Genomic DNA, 27,007 nt, shown 5'->3' on the forward strand with positions numbered 1-27,007 from the left:
AAATTTTTGAGATTAATTCTTATGTTTTTCCCTAGTTCACGTGAATTCAGCTACTGAGTATAGGCAACATGTTCTATATGCATTTGTTTATGAACAAGCGTGGGCCATTGGCCAAAATATGGCTCGCCGCTCACTGGGAGAAGAAGCTCACAAAAACTCACATATTTGAATGCAATTTGGAGACTACTATTGAAAAGATAATTTCACCAAAGGTATGTAACTGACTGAGATGTTTAAGTCTAGTTGTAGAAAGGTAGATCCTTTTTTTTTTGGGAAAAAGAATATATCAACAAATATTGTAAAGGTCAATATTTGAAGTCAGAGAGACAAGGTAGGTAAGGTAATATCTTTTATTGGATCAACTTCTGTTGGTGGTGCGGGAGACAAGCCCAGCTTACACAGAGCTCTTCTTCACGTGTGGGAAAGGTACTCAGAGTGCCACTGCTAAATACAACGTGGAACAGCTTGTTTAGCATAAGTAGTTAACATATATCAAGGGACCCTTCGAGGTGAAGTGGGGCAATGGAAGAGGGGGAAGGCAGCTGGTGGGGGGGGTTGTTAATGGCATAGATTGTTATAATAATCAATAAATTCAGTCTCTCTGCTCCCATGATTTTTAGTGGCTATCAAAGTTACGCCTTTAATCTCCCAGGCTCATGTTTTGAAGGTGTTGTGCAGGTTTCCTTTGAGGATGAGGACTGAGAGGTCAGATATGTAGTGATCACTTAGTGAACAGTGTTCGCCCACAGGTGATGTGGTGGTGTTGTCTTTTATCATTTTCCTGTGGTAAGCCCATGCCCCAACCAAGGTCACATAGCAAGTGTGGCAGAGCCAGGAACAGAACCGAAGTCTTCTGAGTCCTAGTCCAGTACGTTATCCACCAGGAATTGTCTTCTTTTAAGGCCTTGGTTACACTCGGGACTTCCCAGCGCTGCCGTGGCAGCGCTGTGAAGTGCGAGTGTAGTCGCGCTGCGAGCGACCGTGCAGCGCTGCAGGCTCTGATTACACTGGCGCTTTACAGCGCTGTACTCGCTGCGCTCGGGGTGGGGGGGCGTTTTCACATCCCTGAGTGCAGCAAGTTGCAGCGCTGTACAGCGCCAGTGTAGCCAAGGCCTCAGTGACAATAGCTCTTGAGCTCCAACCCTGTGTTAGCCTGAATATCTCAGAATGACACATACTGTGTTGTTTTATTGTTTAATTGAGCTCCTTTTCTATACTTAGCTAGCAGATAAAGAATTTTTTCCAAGACTTCACTAGTACACCTTTTGCTTTGTATAATAACTGAAATTATTTTGTCTTAATGATTTTGGCACAAATATTAATACTTGAACCATTTAAAAAAATTATTAAAGGTTAAAATTGCTCTGCGCACCTCAGGACACTTGCTTTTGGGAGTGGTGCGAATCTATCATAGGAAGGCAAAGTACCTCTTGGCAGACTGCAGTGAAGCTCTAGTGAAAATGAAGATGGCCTTTCGTCCAGGTATGTACCGAATTCTGCTCTATTCCTAAACATACCATTGAGTAATTATATGATCTTTCTCAAGTCCTTTAACCTTTTTATGGTCTAGGGCAGGTCTACACTTAAACTGTAACACTCTATACCTCGGGGGAGTGCCCCGTAACTCCCATATTCATCATTTATATATAATTGTGATATTTCACCTAAAGCATGTCATGTGATGTATCAAGGGAAAGGTTATGATCTGCTGAAAGCCATTGTTCTATCTAAAAGTCCCATTAGTTTATGATGGCAACAGAATTCCTTGATAGATTAACAGTCTTATTGTAAACACTTGTGAGAACATGACTCCTTATCACTGCTCATTTTGTTATGTTTTGCATTTCTTTTAGGACTTGTTGATCTTCCAGAAGAGAGCTTTGAAGCTGCTTATAATTCCATTACATTGCCTGAAGAATTTCCTGATTTTGACACACAGCTACCTGACTTGAAGTAAATGTTTCTCAACTTTTTTTTATATTTTGTCTGGCCTCATTTTCTCAGAGGTAAAAATGTATGTTCTTGCTTATTACCTGACCCTTACTCAGCATGCAGGTGGTACAGTCATTCCAGTTATTTGAATTTGATAACCTGATTCTTCCATATTCTAAGCCATAGAATTATGTATTGGTACAGTTCTTCCAATCCCATTTTATGAACACAGAACACAATGAAGTAATTGTTTCAGCGTAGGCTTTAGAAGTTTTTCATTTAATTTATTTGAATGAATACTAGATACAGAAAAGTTGAACTGCTGTGCTCCAGAGGAGGCAGCCCAAGTAGCCTAAATTTCATTCAGTTGTAAGAACAGGGTAGCCTGGATCCATGGCATAGCAGTCTTTCACTGCTATGATCTAAAATTGAATTTAAAATTCTGGTCTTTTGCTCCCTGAGGGCTGGTAGGCTATGGGAGGCAGCATGCTGACACTTCAAAAGCTAAGAGCTGGGAACTAAAACACTTGTTTCTGATGGACTTTAGTGAGGGTCAGAGCCAAAGCATAGTACACCTTCACAGACATTTTCCTTTTACAGCTCAATAAATTTAGTTATTTTGGATCTGAAAGTCTTTGCTATTTTTTGTTATAAATCTAATTTCAGAAAACCTGTAGCTTACAGATAAAAAATACATAATTGTTTTCAGTCTAATCAAGTAGTACAATGTGCCACTGTGTGAGGAACAATGATGGAGCTCCCTTTTTCAAATTACCTAAAGAGTTTATAGGGTTTAATTTACAGATGATATGCTATATTGAGGAGTCCATTATGTGACATTGTATCTGGCAGAAAATGGGACTTGTATGTGAAAAAATTCATAGAAGCTGAAGTTGGACAAGATGAAGGTGTGGTTGATAGGCAAAAATAAGTTTTTGTAGAACGTGATAGGGATGATGTTTTCCCCTGTCAAGCAGGCTTGCAGTCAAGGGATATATCTTGATTACAAATTGCTCCTGTAGTTGGAGGTAGTGTCAGTAGCCAGTAGCTCCTCTTTTTAAGCCCTGGTTTACACAGGGGGGGCGAATAGCGTAGCTGAAGTCGACGTATCTTAGGTCGACTTACCTGGCTGTGAGGACGGCGGCGAGTCGACCGCTGCCATTCCCCCGTCGACTCCGCTTCCGCCTCTTGCGAGCTGGAGTTCCGGAGTCGACGGAAAGCGTGTTTGGGGATCAATTTATCCGCGTCTACACAAGACGCTATAAATCAATCCCCCGATCCGGTGGGTAGTGAAGACCTGCCCTCAGTGCATTAATCGAAGGCCTTGTCTACACTGCCACTTTACAGCGCTGAACCTTTCTCGCTCATGGGTGTGAAAAAACACCCCGCTGAGCAATGCAAGAGTCAGTGCTGTAAAGTGGCAGTTTAGGCAGTTTAGACATTGCACCAGCGCTAGGAGCCGCACTCCCAGTGCTGGTAGCTACTGCTCACGTTGGGGTGGGTTTTTACAGTGCTGGGAGAGCTCTCTCCCAGTGCTGGTGCCACGACTACACAGCCACATTAAAGCACTGCCGTGGCAGTGCTTTAACGTTGGTAGTGAAGATATTCCCTAAATGCTTTTCTCTCCAGCGTGGACCTTACCATAGTCATTGTACCTCTGCGACTTTGAGACTAGATTATTTAATGTGCTGTGCAAACTTCTTTGAAGATTACGTAGAAGCTTCAGCAAGTACAGAAGGCAGCTGCCTGTTTGCTTCGAGGTATCAAATGTAGGGAATATATAGCATCTATTTTCCAGTAGCTATGCTGTCTTCCTTTTAGCTTCTAGATGCAATTAGAAGTGTCAGTTTTAATCAATAAAGCCCTAAGTGGTTTGGGTTCTGGTCGCCTAGGAGATTGCCTTTCTCCCTGAACAAGAGTTGACATCAGCTGGGGTGTTTTGGAGCCTTAAAAAGTAATAATTTATTGCTTTTTGTCTTTAAAGAAAAACATATGAAGTTTGAGAACCCTCAGGTTACAAGCTTTTTGCCTTGCAGCAACATGGCCAATGGGTTTCAATTCATGTTGTTTTTTGTATCTTTACATTTTTCATTAGTGCCATTGATGTTGCTGAACACTTTACTTTGAATCAGAGCAGACCTGAAGACATCACACTTCCGGAAGATTACAGAATGACTGTGCTTCCCAGTGATGGGAATTTTGGTGAGAACAGCTGATAAATTAGACTTTGAAAAATTTGTAAGAATTTTTACCACCATTTTTTCTAAATTATTAGAATTGTACTTCATAAGCAAATGCATTTGCATTGTTAATGATTTATAAAATTACATTTTAAGATTTAATTACTGTATGCAAGTTCATAAAGCTTATTTTTACTCATATGAAGGATTTGTTTGCTTGTTGTAATTACGGAGTCTACTTATTCTCTTTGGGCTTGATCCAAAGACCATTGAAGTCAATGAAAATCCACCTGTTGGCTAAAGTGGGCTTTGAAATGGGCTCTAAGTGACTTAAAACCTAATGGGCATAATTCTCATTTATGCTGATGCCCCTTTAAGTAAGTGTAAACATAATATATGCAATTTAGGCTTGTGTTCACTGCAAAATTAACTTCACTTCTTACCTAAGCCCAACCCAAGTCCCGTCCACACACAAAAATCTCTCACTTGAGTTGGCTGGCCCATCAGAGAATACAGATTAAAGCCTGAGTGCTGATCATACTTGAGCAGCTAACACAACCACTCCTCTGATAGAGGAATGTAAAGAGGCCTTAATGTAAAGGAGAATCAAGCCCAAGGCTATGTCTACACTACACTTTCGTTGGTAAAACTTCTGTAGGTCAGGAGTGTGGAAAAAACAAACACACCTGACTCATTGGGGGTGGTTTTATTTTGTCCGCAGGAGAGCTCTCTCCTGCCGACAAAGGGCGGCTACACTGCATACCTTACAGCAGCACAGCTGTGCCACTGTACAGTGCACAGTGTAGACATAGCCTAATATATTTTGTGTTTTTACTGAATTAGCTGAAATTGTTTGTTCTGTAATGCAACCTCATTTTGAGAATTTTATAAAGTTCTGAGGAAATTGACATATGTGTATTTTATCTGTATTGACAGAAGGAGTTGTCAATAATTATATATGTTTGTTCAGGTGAGGAGACTGAAATACTAAGAGGACATAGCTTCTTCAATGATGGCATATTAATGAGTACTAATAGTCTCTTGCCTGATCACAGCTCAGTGAGCACCACTGGAGACAAATCTATACTACGTGACGACACACATGGATTCAAACTCGATGGTTTTGGAGACGAAGATGTTCCTGGGGATATGATTGGTATGGTTTGTCATAGATTAACACAATCCAATCAATTCTATCCAAAGTATTTTTACTGTAAAAACCCCTCACAAAATGTAAATAAAAATAGAACTTGCATTTGAAAACATTTTTTCTGTAATTTACTGTGTGTTTCCTTTTGCACTTTTAGTTTTTCACTACTTAATAATAAACTGAGCTCATTTATATAATCCCAGACAAAAACTCCGTTAAAATGAAATTAAAGTTGAGAGTACATATCAGCAATTTAGGGTAAAATACATTACGGGAATGTTCCAATTATTCCACAATCAGGCATTATAAAACCAGGAAATTGAGAGTTAAAGTTAAACTTAAAAGAAATTCAAACATGTTAAGATATGGAAATGCACAGTTAGGGCATTCAGACAATCTTAACTCTGCCCTTTTGTGACACCAAGAAATAACCATATGATTTTGATTAAAGCATTTTAATGTTTTGGGTTCCAGATTCAATTAAAGTGATATTTTAAAATACATTAGGTTTTTTTCTTTATTTCACCTCATTGTGTCACCTGTTTGGCCTGCTCTCCTTCACCCCACATTTCCCAGCACGTGCATATGTGTGCACACAAATCAGTTTTCCCCTTCCCCACTGATCCACTCCCGCACTATATCCCTGGCTTCCCCCTTCTGTCCTCTGTTTAGTAGATCTGGTGCAACAGTTTGCTTTTGAAAATAAATGTTTAGCATTAATTGTCACTTTTTGTCATTTTTTTTAACCAATGAAAGTCTCTCCATCAGCACAAGCTTGTATATAAGAATCTTCTTCAGTGAAACTTACATAGAATTGCCCATTTGCAAAATGGTTTCAATAGTCCATTGTTCTCAGAAGGACTGAGGCCATATCTTCCCTCAGTCAATATACCCCATTTAAAAATGACCGCTACTTTCCACTGTTTCCAGTAAGAGTGAAGCCACTCAACTTTTTTGTTAAGAGCACCCTATGGCCACACTCCCATTGAGAACAATGGGAGATAGGTGACCTTCTCAAAATGATCACCTAACTGTGGACAAGTTATGTTCTGAGTCTTCTTGAGAAAAATGGGGTGGCATGCATTTTGAAAGAGGGCAGTTCTAGACAGAATTAATTGTAATGGAATGTTATTTGTTAGCCCCTTGCTGGGGAGAAACGTTCAGCTATAAAGAATAAACAGGGAGAAATTACCATTAATCCTAAAAAATAAAGTCTTCAGATGTAGTCTATGGAGTGAGTTTTAACTGTAAATAAAGTCTGAATCATTTGTATTATTCTGTTATTAAGATCATTCAGGACAATTAAACAGCCCTACATTGTATGCCACATTTTTAGAGGATCTCTTTTTTAATTAATTTTAACTCAATCTAATTAACAATTTACTTGTAAATTCTGAGAAAATTAATTCTGTTCCCAAAGAGTAAGTACAGCAGTTTGGGGAAGGATATGCTGTATCTTCATATGTAACAAAGCGCTTGAGTCGCTGCTTTAAGTGCAAAACTCAGCTCTGCCTTTACCATGGGCTTGGCTACACTTGTGAGTTACAGCGCAATAAAGGAGCCCCAGGCACCCTAGCTGACTCCCCGTCCACACTGGCAAGGCACATAGAGCGCTCTGACTCTGCGGCTACAGCGCTCCTGGTACTCCACCTCGGCGAGTGGAATAACGTTTGCTGCGCACCCACTGTAGCGCCGCGGCGCCAGTGTGGACGAGGTGTTGCATTACTGCGCTGTGATCGGCCTCCGGAAAGGTCCCATAATCCCCTTAAGTCAAGTGGCCACTCTTGTCATTGTTTTTAATCACTGTAGGAATGCGGATATGCCGTTTGAAAGCTCCATTTCTGACAGCCGGGAATGCTGTGTGTGTGTGAGAGAGAGAGAGAGAGGCGGGGGGAGGGGGAGGTCCGCTGCTGTCTGAACTTACAAGACAGCATGCAGACATGCTCTCAGCCCCCCAAAAACCCATTCTCTCTCCCCCCACATACACACAACACACTCCCTGTCACACTCCACCCCCCTCCCCATTTGAAAAGTACGTTGCAGTCACTTAGATGCTGGGATAGCTTCCCATAATGCACCGCTCCCAATGCCGCTGCAAGTGCCGCAAATGCGGCCACACCAGTGTGCAAGCAGCTGTCGGTGTGGACAGACTGCAGCGCTTTCCCTAATGCGCTCTCTGAAGGCGGGTTTAACTCACAGCACTCTACATCTGCAAGTGTAGCCATGCCCTATGTCACTGCAAGTGGTGCTTCCATAATAAAACATCACAAGTAAATCATCATTTGAAATTTATGCTTAAAACCGGTTTCAGTACATTTTCCTCAGCTTTTGTTTTTTGCATCTATATCCAAGCAAAAACATTTTAGAACTACAGCCTTTCCTTTGTACTACAACAAAATACTTTTCTCAAAAGAAATATTTGGAAATTAATGGCAACTCAAGTGTGTCGTCATGCCTGCAGTTTTGAAGGACCAGCACTGTAAATAGCTATAATTAATGGTCTTAAAATTTACATACAAACCATTTATTTTAAGGGTTAATAATGAAACTATAAAAAAAAACTTGTATAAAAGTTGGTATACACATTTTAACTCAGAAGCACATTTTTTTTAAAGTGCTGGAAGAAGAAAAAAATTATTGTTTTTAACTTTCAGGGGGGGAAACATAGATGCGGAAACATAGATGCCCACTTATCTGAATAATTTTTTTTGACAAGTAAAATATCATAAACGTTTTTTTAATTTCATCCTCCTCATAATAGCAAGAGCAGCTAAGTACACTTTGTGCGTGGTCTGTTCAATTTTCATTATGATTTTGCAAAACATGTAAAAATATAAAATAATAGACATTTTACCAAAGAATGGTGTTATTTTCGGCTTATTTATCTCAAAATAGTTTGTTTACAAACAGCTGTCTCGTAAGTGATTAATCTGTAATATGAGTTAATCAATTTTGACATGTTCACATAGAATTTTACTAATTATAAAGCACTCTCTGTAAGCACTGAGGCCTCATTGGCAAGGTGCTGCACACCTCTTCTGATTAGCCAAGCACCCTGAGCTCCCATTGATTTCGCAGGAGATGCACAGCATCTTGCAGGATTGAGCTCTATACAATTCCTTCTAAATAATTCATTATAATGGATTCTGCTGGCTTATTGCATAAATAATGCTATTTTAAAACATTTTAATATATGTCTACCCTGTTGACCAGATCACCTATGATTTACTTAATAGCTTTTTATTTGAGATATAAATTGACATTTGTATTAATGTAGTTGATATACCGTAGGGTATTGTAAAATATGATAATGTACAGATTAGTTTTAATTTTGAAATGTAGATATTTAGCTTTTGGTGATTACCGTTGTATAGAAGCTAGAACAGGTTTGGGGGTTTGTTTTTTAGAATAAGGAAGTTATATATAAAAAACTATTTTTAAACCACATTAAAGATCATACTTTCACAGGGGAAAGGCAGAAAATTCAAAATTAAGTCTAATTCTCTCCTTTATACACATTGTTTTGTATTAAGAAAGCTTTAATTCTAAATCTTTAGACTTGTTTAAGTCGGTCTCTTGCTTTAAACGCAAGACTAATATTTAAATAGTAACACTTGGCTGGGTCATTCGTTTTATTACCACTAAAGCTTAGAGTGATTAAAATGATGCATTTTATTTTCAAGAAAATCTGCTGAAGACTGAGCAAAATAGCCTAATTTATGACATTCTTGATATGGAGGAAGAAGTTCCTTTGTCACAGGAGCTCCCTGATGATAATGCAGTGGGTGAGTTTGTAGTGTTTCTGTTCCTTCTGATTACCTAAATCAGCACTTCACTGATTTGTTAATGTATAATACTAGTGTTATGCGGGCATTATGTGATCAGAATCGTATCCTTTGCTTCAGTACTGTCTTGGATTCTGTTTTCCTTTTTTCTTTTATACTTGTTCCCCTTTCAGGTATAATTAATTCTTGGAATTTCTTGTCTGTAACTTGACATTGATATAAACATGTTTTTACATTATACCTTTTTTCTACCTCAGAGGATGTTGTGAGGTTTAGTTTGATATCAGCTCCTTGGATGAGAGGGGATATGACTGCTCTTTATAAATACATCAAGAGAGTAAACACTAGGAAAGGAGAAAAGCTATTTAAGCTAAAGGGCAGTGTTGGCACAAGAGCAAATGAGTATAAACTGGCTATGAATAAATTTATGCAGAAAATCAGAAGCAGGTTTCTAACCATCAGATGAGTGAGGTTCTGAAACAGCCTTCCAGTACGTGTACTTGGGAAAAAAAGATATCTAGATTTACGATGGAGCTTGATAAATTAATGTATGAGTTTATCTGATGGAGTTACCCGTGATAGATGGGGACTAGAATTGATGGCCCAGGAGGTCTCTTCCAGTCCTATGTTCCTATAATGAAAGAAACTGCAGAAGTGCAAAATATGTGTATTAAAATATTATTTTAGAAATTAGTTTCAGGGAGAAAAAAATTCTGTTGTACCTTAAGACTTACACACATTTTTCTAACTCTAATATTTGTGTTTTGATACCAAATGAATTAATTAAAATATTTTTATTGGATTGTGGGATGTGTGTTTTACAGTGAATTTCAGCTATGTAGGTTCTATGCATCCAGAAGAAAGCCACCAGATGAGTGAAACTACGCTGTTGACAAATGAAAAAGAAGGATTTACACTTGAGCCCGTTGATGCTACAGGTCAGAGTTCAATCAGTTTCCTGTTAGGTGCATGCAAATATTACAATTCCTGCTACATGGAAAACCCTGAAAAGCATGTTATATAAAATTATTCTAGTTATATTACTTGCTTTACTCTCCTCATTCATTATTACTAATAATATTTGTATCAGAGATTATTTTTATTTACTTACATTTCATCTGTTCCTGCTGTCAAAGTTCAGTTCTGTTCTGAAAAGTGACTGTGCAAAAAGGGCATTTTCTTACATCAACTGATCCACTCCCAATGTTTATTCACAGTCCTCTCCACTTACTAAAATAAGTTTTATTATTTTTCACTCCTGTTAGCAATGCAAAACCAATACTGCTATAGGAGAGTGAACTGTATTCTATTCTGGCCCATATACCATCAACAGAATTGTTAACTCAGTTCTAGTTGCAGAATCTTTGTGGGTGAGTTGTAGCCAGAAAGAACCAACATTGACTTTCTGTTTCCAGGGTGAATTTTCAGGGTTTGCTTTGTTTCATGGTCTTAATTTTACTTAAACATAAAGATTTCCCTAAGATATTGAAAAAGGAAAATTTTTCCTCATTACTCTGATTAACAGATGTTCAAAGTCAGTTTATTCAAGAAGATTAAAGTTGGAAGTCTCAAAGAGACATCATCAGTCCTTGGAGATACAAGAAATGAAAGTGTAATTTGTTTCATCCAGTGGCCAACTCATGTGGTACATTTGTGGGTGTTATCAAATATATAAAATGGTACAATGGAAAAGAATGTTATGAAATAAACACCCCCACCATTCATATTGAAACTAAACCTTAGAATGCTTACATTTTCCAACCTTCCTGCCAAATGACTATTGAGATGCATGTATATCATAAATGTGTGTCTCCATGTGTTGGTGTCTGTCTCCTCATTCAACATCTTAAAGGGTTAAAACTGACAAAACCAGACATTAATCCTAAAATACTACTTTTTTAAGGACGTTAGCAATTCTTGGCCTGGCTAACTTCTCATTAGAGTAAACTGCCTGAGAGACAAGGGAGGTGAGATAATATTTTTATTGGACCTACTTCTGTTGGTGGAAGGTACTTGCTTTCGAGGTATAATGCCTGTCTCTCACACACTTAATCGTGTCCTCTTACTTAAATAAACCATTACTTTACAGCTTTTTGAGTACAATATTCATAAATCTTCCTGCACTTAGAGGTATTTGAACTTGAGAGTATACAGAATTCCCAATAAAATGAAGAGGCTGTCTTTCTGAAAACTTTTGGTGAAAAGGTCCCCTCATTGTCAATGTAATTCTCCTGTTCACTCAACCTTTTTCTAAACTATTTCCAGCCTGTCCTTTTTATTCCAACTATTATATTCATGCTTAAGTTTTAAAGCATCAGAACTTGTTTGTATATGTTCATAATTCAACAAGAAATTAGAGGAAAATGTTCTAAACTGGAGTCAAAATGTCCCTTATTGTTTGGCTGGTGGTTGCCATATTGACACTCTTTTTTTTTTAAGCTGAAAGATTGACCTCGGGATGTGAGGGTGTGGGAGATGAAGGTGATACTTTTGGCCTCTCAAGGCGAGTTACCAGTACACATGCAATAAACAAAATGCCTTCTAAGTTGCTGCAGAAATGTTTTACGAAGAGAGTTGAGGACTGGGAGTAAAGTGGGGGAAATGGCCCACCAGGGGAAGGTCAGCAATGTCAGGATGGCCTAATATCCAAGTCTCTGCGTTAAGAAGATCACAAGCCAGCCCCTCCCCATTCCACACTCCTGTTACAGTATGTGCTGTCATCAGAACTATGAGTAAGGGAGAGCTCCTGTTCAGATCACCAACATGCTGAACAATGAAAATATGGAAAAAATAATTCAATTTGAATAGCATCATTTACTTCCGATGTGTCCTGTGATACCCAACACCTCTAGTACAGTAATAGACAAGTGTCCATCAGAAAAAGAGATAAACGTCCATGTTTGTGACTGTTTCTTATGCTTAGTTGTCATAGGGAGAAGGAGCTTTAAAAGAAAGAGGAAGTTGCTTGTTGATGTAGTGAAGGAGCTCAGCAGCAGTACTATTTACAAACAGCTTAGCAACTGCATGGATACTCTTACTATGTTGAATCTTGCACCCCCTACAAGAAAGTTGATGATGTGGAAGAAGTCAGGAGGAGTGGATAAACTTCTGTCCCGTACTACACAGCCTTTGATTAATGCTGAGCTACAAATGGTAAAGGTTTATGCCTTTGTATGCTGTTACGACATTACCATATACGTGATGGGATTGTTGCATATTTAGGACCTGATTATCAGAGATGGTCTCCAATTCTGCAGGCTTCATTTTGTGTGCACAAATAACTGTGTATCCAATAAACTGCAGGTGAAAATATTAATAATTGAACATTATCTAATTGTACAGAAATTCAGGTAATTGGACATCTGATGAATATATTTGTATCCGCTGGTATTTGCTTCTACAGAAAAGTCTGCCATCTCTAGAATTCAGGCCCTTAATCTTCAAAATTCCAAGAATCAGTACAAGAGGGCATAGAAATATGAGCGTATGTTTGTGATTTCACATATAAGCCCTTCGTTGATTGCACACTGGTACATTATTATTTTTCTGATTTATTGCTCTGTAATTAGTACTAGACCATATTGACCTTCTGCAATTATTGTTTGTTATAATAGTAATAAAAATATTATATAGTGCTTTCCATCCATAGATTTCAAAGTACTTTTTTTTTTGTTTTTTTGTTTGTGTTCTGAGGTCTTCAGGCTGCCAAGTAAATACAAATGTATTATGATTATTGTTTTATTACTATAATCTAATTGAGTAGGAATTATATTCTAGGAAGTCCTAGTTTTGAACAATGAATTCCAGGAAAAAAAATTACTAACCTTTAAATCCATAGAACCAAATAAGATCAGCTTGAGGAAAAATGTGTGACTTGACCTGATGCTGTACTGTTGTAGTAAGAGCCTTATGTCAGGGTACGTCTATACTTACCTCCGGGTCCGGCGGTAAGCAATCGATCTTCTGGGATCGATTTATCGTGTCTTGTCTAGACGCGATAAATCGATCCCGGAAGTGCTCGCCGTCGACGCCGGTACTCCTGCTCGGCGAGAGGAGTGCGCTGAGTCGACGGGGGAGCCTGCCTGCTGCGTGTGGACCCGCGGTAAGTTCGAACTAAGATAGTTCGACTTCAGCTACGTAAATAACGTAGCTGAAGTTGCGTATCTTAGTTCAAAGTGGGGGGTTAGTGTGGACCAGCTCTTAGAAAGAACATTCTAACAGTCTTATAAGGCAAGAGGCCTTACAGAGAAATGGTGTTAAAATTGTTTGAAATATCTGTGGACATGTCCAGTTTTACTGAAATTGTCATTTCATTCATTTTAGTTTCTGAAACATGTTTTCAGTTGCACCAAAGGGAAATAGTGCCAGCTAATCAGATTACTGGTGGTGGCTACTTATTTACTGATTTAAAATAAAACTTCATCCGGTTACAAGTAGAACATACTTTAAAAAAACAAAACTGTACTTTAAGCTCTTATCGGAAGCACACAAGTCATTTCTCTAAGCCAGTCAGAATTCAGCTATTCAATAATGGTATAGTGAACAGCTGTCACTATCTTGGTCCATCGAGTGTTAGACAAAAGACTTCAGTCTTTCAGTATAATGGAAATAAAGTAATTAGAATAGAACATTATCACAAGAAGACTTCTGTCAAATAAATGTTGAAGCAAAGCAGAAGGAAGAAGTATGTTGTGAATCCTGAACAACAGTGTGTATGTTTAAACCAGAAGCCTGTGGTATACCTGTGTTTATATTTTTATTTCAAATGTTTTTAATTTTCCCTTTTATTAACTATTTTAGAGGAAGGCAATTGAAACCAGTGAGGCTATTTGCATGAAATATAATGATTAATATTTTCAAAGCAGTGCAGGGGATTTAGATACATGTCTTTGTGTAGCAAAATCCCCTCCACTGCTTTCAAAATCTCAACTTATGGTTTTAATTTTTCATTTTAAGTACAAACCTTCATTGGTTAATTGCAATAAGACACTGTACTACATCTTTTTTGATAATAATGTACTTAGGTAGTGTGCCATTGACCTAAAACGTATCTCTGTATCCAGCCATGTCTACATCTCTTAGCTCATTACAAGATAAGAATCTCTTGAACACTGTCTTATTATTATGCTGAAGGATGTTGGCTGGAAAAATAGGTCAAATCATGCATGGAAGGACCTTCCAGGCATGGATCCTCACCTCTTTTACACAGGAGGGAGGTATCAGTTGCTTGGTGGCACTGTTCCTTGCTTCCTCTCCCATGATTTCAGGGACCTTCCAGACAACCTTCTGTAGGTTCAGGGTCCATGATGGGATGAAGACTGCTGGGAGAGCCCAACCTGGGTGGGAGTAAGGCAAAAGGAAGCATATAGTGTCCCCCTACTGGCCCCACAGAGATTATGTAGGCTCTATTACCTTTTATATGGGGCACCTCTTTAATGGGTCACTCCTCCCTTTAAGAGTGTTCCAGGGGAGCTCCTGGAAGAGGACACTGGAGTGCAAGAGCAGGTATTGAGGCACAGGCTTCCATGCAGGTGGCCCTAACCTCTTGTTAATCCTTTGGATCCATACAGATCCCTCAGATCTGCAAGGTTTAGGGACAGAGCCACACCCTGTTCCACATGGAGACAAATCATGGCCCCACAACTATATATGAGAGAAACTCCCATGTGAATAACCTCACAGATTTTTCTTTCCCTTATCCCACTCCAGTGGGGTTCATTATTGGTGGGGGGGGGCGGGAGGGAGAGAGAGATGATCCAGCCCAATGTTAGCTTTGCCACTTTCTCACTTAGAGCAGCGGTTCTCAAACTGTGGCTTGGGACCTTAAAGTGTGTCGCGACCCCGTTTTAATGGGGTCACCAGGGGTAGTTTAGACTTGCTGAGGCCAGGGGCTGAAGCTGAAGCCCAATCCCCACCATCTGGGACTGAAGCCTGAAGGCTTCAGCCCTGGGCAGTTGGGCTCAGGTTACAGGCCTCCTGCCTGCGGCTGAAGCCCTCAGACTTCAGCTTTATCCCCTACCCCACCCCCCAACCGGAGGGGCAGGGCTCGGGTGGGCTCAGGCTTTAGTCCCCCTTCCTAGGGTCGTGTAGCAATTTTTGTTGTCAGAAGGGGTAAATAACTGTTGAAATTTAAATGAGTGAGCTAAAATACTTGTCCCATTTTTAACATTTTGGCATGTGATTTTTTTTATAAGTTACATCTAATGCTCCCCCTTCCTAGGGTCGTGTAGCAATTTTTGTTGTCAGAAGGGGGTCGCAGTGCAATGAATTTTGAGGACTCCTGACTTAGAGAATCTCAGCAAAATTTGTTAACAGGGTCTGAGTCAATGGCTCTAAATTCTGGATCAAAGCAATTAATATACAGTAACTGTCCATCATTTCCTTGTATTTTCTGTTATGTTTTGTTGTTAGTTATTAATCTGAAGTTACATTCTAGAAACAAATCTTTGTTTTTACAGTTGTTTGCAAATTGCTTTAAGTATCTTGGCTTTAAGACTGGAAGAAAAGGTATACAGACAGAGTCTGAAACTGAAGAAACAAGACAAGAGAGAGAGACTACAGGTGAGATTTTTATAATTCTGCTTGTCCCAACTGATTTTATTATTTAACCACCAGAAAATATTTTTTTTAAACTCACACATTTTATTTAGTGTTTCAGACACAAAACATTCAATGTGCATCACTGCACAAACCAGAAAGGCAAGAAAAGCTTAAAGCTTAAGAAAACTGGTTACCCTCTTAACCAATTTGTTACAACAATTATATTAATTATAGGGCTGTCAATTAACCGCAGTTAACTCTCGCGATTAACTCAAAAAAATTAACTGTGGTTAAAAAATTAATCATAATTAATCACACTGTTAAACAACAGAAGACCAATTGAAATGTATTAAATATTTTGGATGTTTTTCTACATTTTCAAATGTATTGATTTCTATTACAACACAGAATACCAAGTGTACAGTACTCACATTATATTAGTTTTTATTACAAATATTTGCACTGTAAAAATGATAAACAAAAGAAAGTATTTTTCAATTCACCTCATACAAGTATTGTAATCTCTATTGTGCAAGTGTAACTTACAAACGTAATTTTTTTTTTGTTACATAAATGCACACGAAAACAAAACAACGTAAAACTTTAGAGCCTACAGGTTCACTCAGTCCTATTTCTTGTTCAGTCAATCGCTAAGACAAACAAGTTTGCTTACATTTACGGGAGATACTGCTGCCTGCTTCTTATTTACAACGTCACCTGAAAGTGAGAACAGGCATTTGCATGGCACTTTTGTAGCCAGCATTGCAATGCCCCTTCATGCTTCACCCACCATTCCGGAGGACATGCTTCCATGCTGATGATGTTCGTTAAAAAAATAGTGCGTTAATTAAATTTGTGACTGAACTCCTTGGGGGAGAATTGTATGTCTCCTATTCTATTTTACCCGCATTCTGCCATATATTTCATGTTATAGCAGTCTCGGATGATGACCCAGCACATGTTCGTTTTAAGAAAACTGTCACTGCAGATTTGACAAAACGCAAAGAAGGTACCAATGTGAGATTTCTAAAGATAGCTACAGCACTCGACCCAAGGTTTAAGACTCTGAAGTGCCTTCCAAAATCTGAGAGGGACGAGGTGTCTAGCATGCTTTCATAAGTCTTAAAGGAGCCACACTCTGATGTGGAAACTACAGAACCCGAACCACCAAAAAAGAAAAACAACCTTCTGCTGCTGGCATCTGACTCAGATAATGAAAATGAACATGCGTCGATCTGCACTGCTTTGGATTGTTATCGAGCAGAACCCATCATCTGCATGGACTCATGTCCTCTGGAATGATGGTTGAAGCATGAAGGGACATATGAATCTTTAGTGTATCTGGCACGTAAATATCAGTGCCATGAGAACACCTGTTCTCACTTTCAGGTGATGTTGTAAACAAGCAGGCAGCATTATCTCCTGCAAATGTAACCAAACTTGTTTGAGCGATTGGTTGAAGTAGGACTGAGTGGACTTGTAGGCTCTAAAGTTTCACATTGTTTTATTTTTGAATGCAATTATTTTTTTGTACATAATTCTACATTTGTAAGTTCAACTTTCATGATAAAGAGATTGCACTACAGTACTTACATTAGGTGAACAGAAATATACGATTTCTTCTGTTTTTTACAGTGCAAATATTTGTAATCAAAAATAAATATAAAGTGAGCACTGTACACTTTGTATTCTGTGTTGTAATTGAAATCAATATATTTGAAAATGTAGAAAACATCCAAAAATATTTAAATAAATGGTATTCTATTATTGTTTAACAGTGTGATTAATTGCAATTATTGTTTTAATTGCTTGACAGCCCTAATTAGTTATAAAGAAGAAATACATATTTTGCTTTTGAAAATACTTCAACGTCCTGTTTAAAAAATGCTTAAGAATAAGAGGCATAGTACATTTGTTAGTAGACTTCCTTTTCTCCCTGTGGTATGTTAGGTTTGTGAGGGTCTCTTTATCTAGGACACCACTGAAACCAAAGAAGGCTTTCATTTTATTCTGAGATTGATCAATAATAGCCCACTGTCCCAAAACAGGTATTTAGGTCTATTCTATTCTGGATGACTGAGACTTTGCAGAACATCCAGAAAGAGACATGTTTCTTCCGGAAATGCTTGATTACAGGTGTTCCACCCATTTTTGGTTCTCAATTCATCTAGAGAAAACAATCTGTAATGTTGTCAAGAAGTTAGTTAGAGGAATAGATTAGGATACCTCTATATCCACAATTATTCTTCCTCAGTACTTAGCAGTGTACTCAGTCTCTTTTAAAAAAGATTTTCAGACCCAGATTCACCCAGTTCATTTTGAGCAGCCTCATGGCATAATTATAAAAATGTATAGGCATACTTTAATGTTTGCCCAATGGTAGTGAATAAACAGCACGTCATACCCAGCCTGTATCACATACACATTAATCCACCTCTGCATGATGGCTGCTTGCTAAGTCTACTTACCCATGGTAACCAAACAAGCAAAAGGAAGTGTGGACAGAAGTGTTACAGACCACAGACTAGCTCTCTCAGCACATACAGCCATTCCGCCTCTTTTTGGCACTAGTATCACTTAGATCAATTTCAGCCCTGGCATAAATGAGTGCAGAGAAAACAATAGAAATTGCACCTTTTATTCCAGTGCTGGAATTGGTCCCTTTTCTTATTTACTCCTCTTCCTTTATTAATTTGAGAATGTGACTACTAGCATTATACTTCACATTGAGTAGAATGTGATATTGTCACTTGCTGAATTTCACTGTAGGATGTGTCGAGAGAACTATACTTGCAGTGGAAAACAGTGTTTATTCCATGGTAAATAAGTCTGCTTCTTAACCAGTCATGTATTTTGTAAAGTTTGCACAGTTTTCCTGCAAGTGAAAGGTCGGTCTTTAAATGCTTCCAAGAAAACTCTTCCACTAGTTTTTTTGTCCCAAAGTACCATTGGGTATGCAGCTCCTGCTCAGCACTCATTTTGATTCTTATCCTCCATGATTGTTAGGTGTTAATGGTGGTTGATTTTTGAGAGTCAGTGTAACTTCATTTTAAACTTTGTTTTCTTGTTAATATAGAGATGTTGATAATAGAAGAGTCAAGTTACCTGCAAGAGTCAGCTCATACAGAAACGGAGAGAACTATTACTGATGATTCATTTGTGTTGGCATTACAGAATGGCAGAAATGAGGATGCTAATAAAATTGATGAGGCTATAGTAAGCACCTTCAATAAATGTAAAAGAACCAATGCATGTCTTTATTAGCAACGCTTTATATTAAGTTTCCATTTACAGAGATTTATAACATCTGTTAATTATTTACTACGTATGTTACAGGCATGAGTAGCTTGTGTTATAGATGTTTTAAGTAAATTAGTAAAATGCCTTATGGATGGTTATAAACCATGTTTATAAGCAAACTTGTTGGATGCTCTACCAATTTATTAACCATTTATTAAAATAGCTATTCACTTATTAACTCTTTATAAACTACTTATGAATTTAACCTAATTATTATTTATGTGTGCTGAAAAAGATACATGTTATGGCCATTTTTATCAAGGATAGGATTTCAGATCTCCCTCATATTTAGTAACATCACCCTGGACATTATAAAGTCTTTTAGTGTCCTTAGCAAAACTAGAAAATGTCTGTTTTGTTAGTTTTAATTTGAGGGTTTTGCTATAACGTAAAGTTTATATTTACACTAGGGCTACCATCCGTCCGGGTTTCCCCGGACATGTCCGGCTTTTTGCTCTTTAAATAGCCGTCCAGGGGGGATTTCTAGAAATTTAAAAATGTCCGGGATTTCCCCCCCGGTCGGCTATTTATGGACCAAAAAGCGGCTGACAGGACAGCCGAGTGCCGCTCGCATTGGGGCCTCGGCAGCCAAAGCCCCTTCCCGGCTCTCCCCATCCCCTGCAGCCTTAGCACGCCGCTCGGCAGTGCTGGGGTGTGGGGCTGTGTGCCTGTGAGGGAACACGGTGGTGGCGCTGGCAGTGGCAGCCAGAGCCCCTCCCCCGCTTCCCTCCTCCTCCATAGCCTCAGCATGCCGCTCGGCAGCGCTCGGGCGGGGCGGGGCGCTCCTTGGGGCGCGGAGCCAGACACCTGCTCTAAGCTGAGCGGCACGGTAAGGGGGCCGGGGAGTTGGAGAAGGGGCGCAGTCAGGGGACAGGGAGCAGGGGGGGTTGAATGGGTCAGGGGTTCTGGGGGGGCTGTCAGGGGGCGGGAAGTGGGAGGGAGTGGCTAGCGGGCGGGGCTACCCCCCCAATGGAGTGTCCTCCTTTTTGAAAGTTCAGATATGGCAACCCTAATTTACACCAATGTGGTGGGTCCCACAATACATTCTGCTCCTTTTAAAGCCATGCTGTAGTGCACTGTAGAAGGGTGTGGTGGGACCTCTACGTCCTTTGTGCACCACAGAGGGAGACTGAACAGTCTGGTGCAGGTGAGGGTTGGGAACAAGCTGGGGCGGAGTCTGTGCATACACACTGACTATGAATCTGGTAGTTGCGACTCTCCAGTGGAGATTGCAGAGGCATTGCAATCACTCCTGCAGAACACAAGTCTGTGCCTTGCCTATGGGGTGGGGAAATTAGTTACTGTAAAAAATACTGAGATATTAAAGACTGGTAGTACATACTCCTTTCTGTAAGGAGAGGATGAAGCCATTAAAAACAATATCCTTCCAAAATTTCAAATAAAAATGAATACAGAAGTTATTTATTTTAAAAATGTAGAATTCATGTTTGTCAAGTTTTTCCTGTGGGTGTCAAAATTTGCACAAATATGAAACCCTGGTTTGGTAAGGCCCCGTGTATTCCACCATTCAAGCATTTGGAATTTGCCTTGAATCAACTCCTTGCTGCAGAATGTGAGCTTTCATTTAAAAAAAGTTTCTGACCTTAATGGTTGTGAAAAAAATCTTAAAAACTTGCACCAAGTTTAAACTTGAGTCTGCAGGCAGCTTGAAACAGTAGCTATGAGTGGTGTGAAGTGCCCCATTCATCTTAATAGGTCATTAACTCCAAAATACAGAGATAACATTTTAAATGCCAGATTGGCCCATGAACAGTAGCAAAATAGTTAAAAGGTTCTGATATGCTTATTCACATTGATAAGTGCCTTACTTTGCAAGTAGCCCCACTGCAGTCAGTGGGGCTGCTTGCATAGTAAGTAAAATGCTGTTAAACAAGATTTGAGCCCATCTGAATAGCAATCGCTATCTAATGTTTTTACAATTCCTTACAGCCTAGTACTCCACAGGTGCCAAAAGCCCCAACTGTCCCCTACACAACTACCAAAATACCCAGCTTCCCCCTTAATACAGCTCTGATGTGGTTAGGCATTGTCAAAATAGATAACACATGGGCCACATAAGAAAAAAATTGCAGCCTTCAAAAGTGAAGTTTACCAGGTAGGGAGGTAAATAACTGTTGAAATTTAAATGAGTGAGCTAAAATACTTGTCCCATTTTTAACATTTTGGCATGTGATTTTTTATAAGTTACATCTAATGCTTGTATTAATCTCCTATTCAGGAGATGGTGAGGAATGATCAAGACAGTGAAGAAAGAAGGTGGAGCAAAAGAACTCTTCGAATATTGAACACTTTACGGGTATGACGTTGGATTTAGCCATTAGATGCTTTTTAAATCAGCTATTGACTTGGATTGAACCATAAAATATAACGTACAACCACTTGCTATTTGTTGATACGTTACATGTGCAACTGGTCTCTGTAAAAAGCAACAGAGAGTCCTGTGGCACCTTTAAGACTAACAGATCCAGACTAACACGGCTACTCCTCTGATACTTGGTCTCTGTAAGAGTTTCATGTGTGATACAACCACGTTTTATTGTGTGTTGACATGGATACTCAGGCTTCAGAATGCTTTGTATAGTGGCAAATCCTGCACAGTTTTTGGAATTTTTAGAATTTTCTAACTTTGGAGTACTTGATTTCTCACTCTGAAGTTTGCTTTAACACTGGACCGTGATTTTATTATTGGTGGGTCTGGTAGCACTGCTATTGTTAAGGTTGCCCGACACTTCCCATTGTAAGACCCTGTTTTCAATTGCTCATAACTTTGCCAAATTTTGCCAAACTGTTCAAGCTAAAGTTTTACATGCTGGGTGTCTGCATCAGGCTAAATTTTTTGGAAAATTTCAGCCCAAATGATTCAGACATTTCTCAGAATGATGTTAGGGAAACGTACATTGTTTTGCCCATATTAAAAAAATTCTGATGACCTTTATTTTAAGACGCTCTTGTGTCCATATGCTTTGGAGCAGGATCTTGAAATTTGACAAAGGTTTTTGCCTTTATGTCAGGGAGGTGCTGTTTGCCTTCCCTGTGAAAATCTGCCCAAATTTGGCCAAAGTGTAAGTCTTTGAACAATTGCAACAATTGCTTAGTAGAGCTTCACAGCTAAAAACTCAGAAGGTTCATACAGAATCTGGCATTCTTCAGCCCAGGACTGGGCAGGACTTCCCTGAAATTACAGGTCTGGACTGCTGTGGGCCAGGCATCAGAAGTGAGAGCAGGGAGACTGGCTCTCCTGTGCTCTTGATGCCCTCCTTCTCTCCCCTGCCCCCAGGCTGGCACTGAGGCACCACTGAGGAGGCAGCTGTCTGTTTTGAATGTAGAGGGGACATAAGCCAGATCTGGGAGTGGAGGCAGATGACTGTGCCAGGCAGTTGGTGGAGGAGCCTGGGAGGAATGAAAAACAGAGGGATGAGACCAGGCCTGGGAGATAGCTGTGGGGAGACTGGGTCTGAGAGATTGGGGTAAAGAATTAATAGTTCTTCAAATGGCTCTGCATATTCCCACTTATGAATATTGCCCCACCTGGTGGCACCTAACAGTAGAACCTTCTCCAAGCACTGCCTATTAGAGCGCATGTTCACCCCCACCCCCCCCCCGCCCCAGCCTTCCCCTCAATGCTTTTGAATGTTCTGAGGGGAAGACTATGTAAGGGGGCACTGCACTCTACCACCTCAGTTCCTTCCAGTTGCTGCAGCAGACAGAAGTGAACCATTCCAGTCCATTCAGATCCAGGGGTTTTCCTCCTTTGATAGTGCCTTTGATAGTTTTAGTTGTTGTTCTTAGTGTGCAGTGTAGTTAAGTAATAAGTGTCGATAGTTAAGGAGAGTTGGTAGGTTCGGTTCCATGATATGGCGGAACAGTGGAAGAAGAAGAAGCTGGGATTTAAGAGATGTACTTTGTGCCCAGCTGTCTTCCTGGCATTGGATGACCACATTAGATGTCTGAAGTGCTGGGTTGAAGATAATTCTCCTTCTGGGTGTTCCATTTGCCAGGATTTCATGCCCAGAGCATGCAAAGATAGATAGAATAGACTGAAGGTGCTTCTGCTTATGGAAGAAGACAAGTGAGAAGACAGCCAGTGTTAGCAATGCCAGATTCTGTACGTCAGATTTATCAGCTCCATCCAAGTCTGACATGGCGTTTGTGGTTCTGACTCTGAAACCCTAGTTGGTTCTGGGTTCAACTTCAAACTTGGATCTGGTACTTAAGTTTATGGGACAGGCTCCATCCTCTGCTTCTGTTCAGAGACTGTCCTCAGACCTGAAGAGGACTTTTACAGTGGTGTTTGATGTGCACCTTCCTGCTTCTCATCACTCATCAGATCCAACTGAGAGGCAGAGGACGATGAAGAAGAGATGGGTGTCATCCATTCCATGGTCAATGTCTTCTTCACCAGGAAAGAGAACAGCAGAGGAGATATTCTTTCTCCAGATCCATCAATGCATCCTCTTCCTAAGACTCCTGCAAGATCCTCTGGCAGATCTTTCTCACCTTTTATTTCTCTTTGCCTTCTGGTTCCATTGTTGTCTCTGGTATGATCCATAGTGGTTCTGAGGTAGTATCCTCATTTAGAGGAGGAAAGAAAGAATTAAGACACCTGATTCATCCCAGTTCATGCCTCCTCCGCCTGGGTTCCCTCACTCCTTTGCTTCTCCTCCTATGGTGTGTTTCCGGATCCCATCTGTTGGAGAGATTGGCAGTCCTAGTCTCCATGGCCCCGTTGCATTGCACTTCAGGAATTTCTGAATCAGCCTCCTTATGGATGGAGAGGTGATGTTTCATCTGATAAGGATCCAGTGTCTCAGCAATCATTGGATCTGGTTGAACCAGATCCACTGGCAGCTCAGGCAATGGTACCTGATACACTATCTGAAGAGAAGGATGAGGAGATAGCTCCTCTTTTTGAACAAGAACAAATGGATACTGACTTTGATGTCACTTGATGGGCTGACGTCAGCTGTTGAGCATGTGGGTGTGCTGTCTGCTTCTTCCCCTTCTGAGGATACTTTTCAGTTCTACGACCTGGTGGATTGCATGGCATCCATATTGAACCTACATACGGTGGCCTTGGGAGAACAGGCGGAGTGGGGGCAGGGTCTCAGGGAGAAGGGGCGGCACGGGAGCTGGGGTCACGGTTCGGGTGCTGGTGCCCCCCCTCCTTTGAGAGAGCTTCCACCACTCCTGGAGTCAGTGCTTCAGTCATTATTTAATTAGGACTCTGTTCCAACCTCCTGAGTTTTCAGCACTGCACATAATTGGGAATATGCAGAACCACTCGAAGAAGAAATGAAGGTTACTTCCTTGTAACCAGAGTTCTGTGAGATGACTGCATATTCACAGTTCCCACCCACCATCCCCTCTTTCTCAAAGTCTTATTATGGTTTCTCTGGGTTAGCAGTGGAAGGAACTGAAGTGGTACAGGGGGCAAGACCCCCTTATAAAGCCTCACTCTCTTGATGCTATAGTGATGAGTACTATAGAAAAACCATGAGAAAATTAATTTTCTCTTCAGAACAAGATTTGAATAATGTGTGGTAAATAAGGCATGGGCCACACATTGAACAATTAGGAGAAAACAAAATATTGAATAGCTGTGCATTAATTGAGCATAGACTATTCTGTGCACTGAATGAGGCAGGGATTCTGTGAAAAAAATAGTAAGTGATCATAGAATTAAAGAATGTATCATAATGCAAACATACAAGGGGGGTACAGGCAACCTTAATTCTAGCATTTCCTAACTTTGGAGTGCTTGATTTTGCAACCTTAATAATCTTCTTTTAACATAGTTTTTGTGTGTGATATACGTGTGTGTGTGTGTGTGTGTGTACACACACATATCCGGTGTGATACATGTGTGTATGTTTACATAGTCACACACATGGCCATTTACAAAAATCACACAAACGTTTACCAAGTTGTGATAGACTTTACTGTATTTTTAATGGTATTTGCTGTACTTAGAAGAGAAGATAGCAAAAGCCACAGTAAATTATAATATAAGGACTGGCAGTTCTGCAAAGCCTTACACGTGTGATTGTTTTTATGGATCTGAGTAGTCCCATTGAATTAAATGGAACTAATGACTTGTACTGTAAATAGACATGTAACGTTTTGCAGGATCAAGGCCTAAGTAGATTTTTATGGGATACATTGCATCTTGTATCATCAACAGTATTGCCAACTCCAACCATCCAAAAACCGTGACTCAGACCCCCCAAATGATGAGATTTTTAAATAAATGTTAGGTTCTTTTTGTTTGCCTTTTGCATTTTGGCCCCGTTAGGATTCACTTGCTTTATCTTTTCAAGCTTTTCTGCACAACCACAAAGGCTAGAATTTTTTTTTAAATGAAAGCTTAGATTCCCATGCAATCTCTTGATTCCAGAAGTGGGGGGGGGGGGGTTTAAGAAAACACAAAATATTGTGAGACTTGTGATAAAATTGCAAGAGTTAGCAACACTGTAAATTTTATAAAGAACTTTAGGAAAATTACGTACATTAAAACATACAGATAAGAAACCATCTTAAGGCCTCAATCCTGTAAATATTTACTCCTGTGCAAAAATGTTTGTAAAATCAGTACCTTGGTTCCAACACCATGGGATCTAGTTTTATTAGCAGTTAAACTGACCTAACTATATTTTTCAATTTCTTTTTCTATACAGTACATCAACAAATCAGGAGTGAGTTCTGTCAGTTTTTTGGAGCTCTGTAAGAACAATGACCGGAAACAAGTTTCAGCCAAGTTTTACGGCTTCCTTGTTCTAAAGAAACAGCTGGCTATTGAGCTTACTCAGTGTGCTCCCTATGCTGATATTATAGCAACTGTGGGTCCAAAGTTCCATACTATCTGAGAGCTAGCATAACCGACACATACCATTCAGAGAGACTGGTTACAAATTGTGCTCTGAGTTTTTCAAAAATTCTTTTTTCCAGAGGAGGGAGTTGAAGGTCTCATCAGACCATGGGGAATTGACAAATAGTTCCCCCTATATCATCCTTGCATCTCCTCTCCGGGTTATATAATAGCTTGTGTAGGTGTAATATATATTTCATGGTTATCCATGGAGAAGATGTTTATTATAAGGTTTAGGTTTTTTAAAAAATATTTTGTTTAATATTATCAATAGTTCAATATTTTGTTAATGGAGAAAAGCTAAAAATAAGCATTCCACTCAAGCAAATTTTGTATTTAATATTAAATTTCTTTTAAAAATCTCCGTGAAAGTTCTGTAAAACATGTCTAGAGTTACGACAAACAGTGTTTTTAAAAATTGTTAAGCCAAAATCTTTTGCACTAGGTTTTTTTTTCAAAAAAGACCTATTAAATATTCAGTCCAGATGTCACAGGGTACATGAATAGATTTGACTATTTCCTGTGGCATTCTATACGTGAGATACAAATGTCCATATGTAATGTTCCATGAAACCCTACTAACTAATGTAGATATTCAACTTGTGTACATCTCTGAAAACTTATATAGTTTATCACAAGCCATGGTACAGTCTGTTTATTTCATAACTGAAAGTCATCTGTATTTATTTTTAACTTTATTTTTATTGGCTAACACCACTAAAGCATATTTTGCTACTTTGTGATAACAGTGATACTTTAAGTGGTCTTTATTAGAAACATTAGAGTCCATTTTAAAATTATAACTTTCTTACAAGGATAGTTTAAACTTTATATTTTAAGCTCTAATAGATTTTCAAACACTGCCGACCATGTCTCTTACTCTAGAAAACTAATAGTTCCATTTTCTGTTACTCTGCTGGTTCTTTAGGGCATTGTAGAGAAGTTACTCCAGACTCAAAATATTCATATAACATCAGGAAGACATGTTAAACTATGAAATACTGCTCAGAATTTTTCTTAAAGATTACTTTTTTAAAAATTATTTGTTGACGTTTAAAATTCTTTGTTAAATTTATATATAACTAACTCAGTGCATTAGTATATCTTTTCCTTCCTTTTCTCCTAGGATGGTCTGTCACTTTTATTTCAATGTTGTAAATTGGTGTTTTCTGCATTGAGAAATTAGTTATCTTAAATATACTGAAATGTGAGATGGTAATGTACATTAAAAAAT

At 39.2% G+C, this 27,007-nt stretch overlaps 1 protein-coding gene across 1 annotated transcript; it reads left to right on the forward strand.

Moving 5' to 3' along the window:
- Positions 1 to 68: 68 nt before the first annotated feature.
- Positions 69 to 25,771, forward strand: RAD21L1 (RAD21 cohesin complex component like 1). Its single transcript, XM_026652886.1, has 12 exons — positions 69 to 212; positions 1,353 to 1,482; positions 1,854 to 1,953; positions 4,028 to 4,134; positions 5,083 to 5,268; positions 8,946 to 9,047; positions 9,872 to 9,985; positions 11,971 to 12,200; positions 15,506 to 15,608; positions 18,664 to 18,803; positions 21,127 to 21,204; positions 25,583 to 25,771. The coding sequence occupies exons 1-12, from the start codon at positions 69 to 71 to the stop codon at positions 25,769 to 25,771; spliced, it is 1,623 nt and encodes a 540-aa protein (XP_026508671.1).
- The last annotated feature ends 1,236 nt before the right edge of the window (positions 25,772 to 27,007 follow it).

Source organism: Terrapene carolina, unplaced genomic scaffold, assembly GCF_002925995.2.
Source record: "Terrapene carolina triunguis isolate 2854851 unplaced genomic scaffold, T_m_triunguis-2.0 Scaffold130, whole genome shotgun sequence".
Lineage (NCBI taxonomy): Eukaryota > Metazoa > Chordata > Testudines > Emydidae > Terrapene > Terrapene triunguis.

Bases quoted from the DNA above. Each gene is read 5' to 3' on its own strand.
- RAD21L1 (XM_026652886.1), top strand. From the start codon at position 69: ATGTTCTATATGCATTTGTTTATGAACAAGCGTGGGCCATTGGCCAAA. The intron at 5,269-8,945 runs GTATGGTTTGTC...TTTATTTTCAAG, and splicing joins TGTTCCTGGGGATATGATTG to AAAATCTGCTGAAGACTGAG. The intron at 15,609-18,663 runs GTGAGATTTTTA...TTGTTAATATAG, and splicing joins ACAAGAGAGAGAGACTACAG to AGATGTTGATAATAGAAGAG.